Source organism: Aulostomus chinensis, chromosome 2, assembly GCF_037954235.1.
Source record: "Aulostomus chinensis isolate RoL2024-O1b breed Wild chromosome 2, RoL_Achi_v1.0, whole genome shotgun sequence".
Taxonomy (NCBI): Eukaryota; Metazoa; Chordata; class Actinopteri; order Syngnathiformes; family Aulostomidae; genus Aulostomus; species Aulostomus chinensis.
In genome coordinates this window covers 35,371,427-35,376,549 of record NC_141321.1, presented here as the reverse complement: position 1 = coordinate 35,376,549, position 5,123 = coordinate 35,371,427, and the positions used below count along the sequence as shown (strand labels likewise).

Here is a 5,123-nt window from a genome sequence, read left to right as displayed (position 1 = left end):
GTTTTCATCATCATTATTATTATTATTATTATTATTCATCTTTAGTTTGTTCATTTATTTATTGCTTGGTTAGGGCAGCTTTAGGCCTCCCCACTGGAGAATGAAGACCCTCACATCTCCAGCTGAGCTCTTTTAAAAGTCACCTGATGGAGGCGCTGAAGGGAAATCTAAAATGGTCCTCTAGATCAGGGAATCCATCCATCCATCGTCGTCTTCCGCTTATTCCTTACTAGTAAGGGTTGGGGGGGTGGAGCCTATCCCAGCATCTACGGGCGAGAGGCGGGGTTCACCCTGGACAGGTCACCAGTCCATCGCAGGGCCAACATAGAGAGACGAACAACCATTCACACTCACAGTCACACCTACGGTCAATTTAGAGAATCAATCAGCCTCGTCCCCAAATTGATGTCTTTGGACTGTGGAGGAAGCTGGAGTACCAGAGAGAACCCAGCAGGAACAGGGAGAACATGGAGACTCACCCAGAAAGACCCCGTGCTGCAGCCGGGACTTGAACCCGGAACCTTCTTGCTGGGGGGCCACAGGGAGGACCACTGCTCCACCGTGAAGCTCAGATCAGGGAACTCCTTTGATAAATCCTAACCTTTGGTCAATTTCCTAGTCATTTTCCTGTGATATTCTTTTATCTTTCCCAGTTCAAACATGGTTTTTCCCATGTTTTTGAGAGAAATCCTGTTTTAAAAAAAAAAATCATCAGAAAAATTTCAGTTGCGACACAACTGGCAATAATAACAAAGGGTTACCAGTAAATTAGCGATAAAAACAGAAATATATAATTTTATACAAATCAAAATGTCTTTACTAAATCTTATGAACTGAACAATAATAACTTACTTATAACTTCTGATAGAATTGCCAAAAACAAATGTGAAAATAAAAATAACCCCAAAAAATCATGTTATTGATTTGAAGCAGTTGTGGCGGCCGTTGGCTGGGGGTTTAATGTCCTCTTCTTTAATATTTTCATGCTTTTACTTTCCTACAGAGGGTAGAATATGTTTCATACTGTATTATGTTCTATTTAAGGATTTACTTTATTTAAATAACAATTTATTTCAACATAACTTCAATCATGATGGTTATTTATTGATGATGTCATTTTAATTTGAATTTCTTTATGACTGTGAAAGTGTCTTGAAATAAAATTGAACAAAGAGGTGAAGTCTTTAATTTTATTTCTCAAATTTAAAATATAGTGTGATTTCTGTACATCATCATCGTCGGGTGCCTGGACAGGAACGTCAGGAGCTGTAAACACTGTACACACTTGATTCATCCATTCATCAGCAGGTGGAGGTGGTGGCTGGCGTGGCTAACGTTAGCTGTAGTGCTAACTAGCTGTTTGCTGTGGGTGCGTTTCAGCCGCCATGACTCGTGTGATCTTCAGCTCGCACCAGAAGGGAGCGCCAAAATACTGTCATCATTTCCTGTTGAGGTTTCTTTGGATTTTATTTCCGTGTCTGACTGTTTGGTTTGCTTTTAAATTCAAACACATTGCTTCGTGTTTGAGCCAATCAAACGTTGGTTGGTAGGATCACATGTTCAGACCAAAGGTGGCGAGGCGGCAGCGGCGGGAACAACGCAAATGACCCAACTCTAAAAATTCAGTTTGCTAACAGTTTGAACTCAGCAGAGGAATTTAACACCGAGTCAAACCTCCTGCTGTTGATCTGATTGGAGAAGTCGTTAGCCTGTTGTCGTGGCAACAGACCTGACAAGTCAGATTCATAGTTGGTACAAATCTGCACCATGGTGTCATTTTGACTTCAGGTGCTCCTGGGGACGGCGGGTGTGGTTGTTTGGTGGAACAGGTACGATTCCGGAACAAGGCGGCGGTGTGGTTCCGTCGGGCCTTGATAGGAGATGTAACGCTGGTCAGTTACGTTACTTGACCAGGTAACACAAGGTGAAACTTCTGTACTTCCGCTGGTCTGAACACTAAAAACCGCTGGAGCCGCACATTTGCTGGTCCAACTGGCTCCTGATTGGTCAGAGCAACATAAACCAGATTCAATTTGCAGGATTTAGTAAAACTGGGTTGTTGGAAGAAGTTTTTTTTCTTGGTGGGCAAAGCAGTGTTAGAAGTGTTAGCACGACTGTTGGCATGCTAGCAGCACTCAGCGTGCAGCCCAAGGTACCACGTTAGGTATCTCAATGATCAGACAAGAATGTCATGTTTGCAGATATAGTTGTAGTTGTCAAGAGCGGCCACCAGATGTCACCAAAGAGCCTTGTGTTTTGAGTGGATGAAACTCTCTCTGGGCAGCAGAGGGCGTTGTTTAACTCATATTCCAGTGTCCTTTGCTTCTACCATTTAGATGTAGAAGAAGAAGCTCCAGTTAGCCGCTGTCTTGCCCCACTTCTGTTTTAAGCCGACTTCACTTTCAGTCGGTGCTGTTCATTTGGGCAGAGTTGGAACTTTTCTGATATTTGGAGACGCTGCATCCTCTGTACATACACAATCACACACACAGATACGTTGGCACTGTTGGCATGGCAACAAAGCACAGTATAACCCCTGTGAACCATCTATGATGACTGGATCCCCACCGCTCTTGGGTTTAAACTACTTCTTGTCAGAAACAGTTTGTCCTTTAAAGAGAGAGAGTCCTGGCTGCACAGAAGAGGTTGAGTGGCTGGACTCCTCCTCCTCCTCTTCTTCCTCATCCTCCGTGAGACTCCTCCCAGTCACAGTTGCTCCGGCGTTCTGGCTCATCAACTCTCAGCTCCGCAGTCCTCCAAAATGGCTTCCAAAGAAAGTTCAGCTTGTGTTGTGATCAGGCCATCAAGACACCTGGAAGTAGAGAGGATAAATTAGCTTAAAGGCAAAAGGTACTAACATGTTGCTAACCCATGCTAACACAGGCCAACACACGCTAACATGCACTGCCATAAAAGATGGACACCAAATTCGTCCCTCCATACATAGCTGAAGGTATATTTGGTCACCCATTGGCTGCCATTAGTGGAGAGCTTAAACCTCTTCCTAGCTAACGATGCAGGTTAGTTGCACGATACCAACAGGAAATAAGTTCATGTATGATGCAGTAAGACAGTATCCTCACTGGAACACACACTTCTAACAACAGTCTCATAGAGCTCAAGTGTTCTGGCCCATGAAGCAGGCGTGTGCCTCCAGCCTCTTCATCGGCGCTCCTCACGAACTCTCACTCCTGGTGGAGGGAATCTGTAGGAGCACCACGCAGAAATGTGGTCCAGTGAGGATGTCTCATAACGTTAGCTTACTCCTTTAGCTTACTCTGGTAGCTCACTTGCTCAGGGTTAGAAAACAATGCAAGGATGGTTAAAGTGGAGAAACGAGGTGTTTCAGCAGGACTTGAATACCCGTCTGCTGCTGCGAACCCAGCCTGTGTCGTGGTTACAGAAACTGCTACCTGTCATGTGACCCCATTGAACCAGGAACTTTCCGAATCCATTGTGAAAAAAACGGCTGCTAATTTATTTATTTTGCCGATGTTCACTTGGGGTCATTTTGGATATTAATGAGATGTCGTGTGGTCCTCTCTCCAAGAACCGCAGCACATCTACCAGAAACCTCTCCTCCTCCAGCATGTCCTCACCTCCACGCTCTGCTTGTCCTGAAAGACATAAACACAAACAAATTCCTTAGAGACTCGTTTCCTGGGGACGGTACCAGACGTGTCTCGAGGAGACAGTAGGACCTGCGTCCTCACCTCCTCCTGCAGCTCCTGAGAGACGTTCAGGTGCAACTGCTGCTGCTCTTTGACGGCATCGGCGCGGTGCTCCTGGCGCTCTTTGGTCAGAGCCTTCTGGGCCACTTCACGCTCGTGCTCACGCCTCTCAGCCAGGTGCTTCAGCAGCTCCGCCTCATGACACTAGAGGGAGACAGAGAGTCAAAAGTCTGGTACAGACAATGACAGAACGTATCCTCAAAGTTCGACCCATCATCTACAGACAGACAGACTGATTGATTGATTGATCGATTGAGTGACTGACCACAGACCTTCCTCCTTTCCTGAGCAGCATCAAGTTTCTTCTGGATTTCCTCCAGTGAGGGTTTCTGGCGCGGTGGCGTCGTCGCCCTCAGTTCAGGCCCGCCATCAAACGTGGGTGGCTTCAGGATGACCTCGAATGCCTGACCGCTGGCACGCTTGCTCAGCTCGATCACCTCCATGTCCCGAATGTTGCACAGGTTTAAGTCCACCACACCTGCAGTGCAAGGATACAACATGGTGAACCGATGACAATGCAAAGGACACATGCTAATCTGTCAAAACAGACGAAGGTTTCTACTGTTTGGTGACATTGAGAGATGAAGGAACCATCAGTCCAGGAAGGCTTAGTTGTGCGTAGCGGTGAGGACTTGTAGACTGGGAGGAGAATAGATTGTTACTGACCTTCCTGCTTGTCAGCAGAGACATCCTGGGGTATTGGAAGGATGCAGGAGCAGAACAGAGACACTAGGGGGAGCTCTCGCAACTTTTCTCTGTATGCTGGAACATGCAAAGAGGAGAGAGAGAGAGAGAAAGTGTGTGAGCTGCAGTTCTAGCCTGATGGTCAGGAAGTCAGTGGTAACAATAACATACCCGCTAGAGTCATGGTGCTGCTGCTCCTCTCAAAGACACTGTGGTGAGGTAGAGTCTGTTCCTGAGGACACAGACACACACGGGTCAAAGGAGAAGAACCCAACCTTCACAGTCCTGCTCCAGCAGGAGCGGCTGCCTGCCAGGCTCAATGCAGGGGACGATGTGCCCATGTCTCTCAGTCTCACCATGTCACTTTACTTTCATTTAAAAAAAACACAAACCTGGCACAGCATCTCTGACCTTTTAGATGTATCATATCAACAGGTAGAAAAATCCATTCAAAATATCAATTTTTTTGCTTTAATTTCTCAATTATTTGTCACATCAGTCACGTTTTTGTAAGTTTTCACAAATATCTGTCCAAACAGAGTCATTTGTGGCCTGTTTAGTCAAAGCCTGAGGTGCATGAAATGGGAAGAGAATGATTGGTAAGGTAGCAGAATATGAATAAAATTATGATGCAACTGGCTAAAAAAAACAAATGCTTCACCAAACAATGACTTAGATTACCACATGAAAAACCCTGAAAACAAAAGA

The 5,123-nt window shown here is 45.6% G+C and overlaps 1 protein-coding gene across 2 annotated transcripts in view; it reads right to left on the bottom strand.

Annotated features, from left to right (window-relative positions):
• Positions 1-1,176: 1,176 nt before the first annotated feature.
• The window catches only part of LOC147269834 (stathmin-4-like), an 11,109-nt gene continuing 7,162 nt past the window's right edge, over positions 1,177-5,123 (bottom strand). The window contains exons 2-7 of one of the 2 annotated variants that reach the window (XM_086191409.1): positions 4,587-4,647; positions 4,398-4,493; positions 4,004-4,209; positions 3,714-3,875; positions 3,600-3,617; positions 1,177-2,812 (exon numbers count right to left, since the gene is read on the bottom strand). In XM_086191409.1, coding sequence (XP_086047535.1) covers positions 2,804-2,812; positions 3,600-3,617; positions 3,714-3,875; positions 4,004-4,209; positions 4,398-4,493; positions 4,587-4,599 — 504 coding nt within the window. In that variant the 5' untranslated portion in view covers positions 4,600-4,647 and the 3' untranslated portion in view covers positions 1,177-2,803. Of the gene's footprint in view, positions 2,813-3,599; positions 3,618-3,713; positions 3,876-4,003; positions 4,210-4,397; positions 4,494-4,586 lie in introns of both variants that reach the window. The other variant, XM_086191418.1, reaches the window with a different exon arrangement.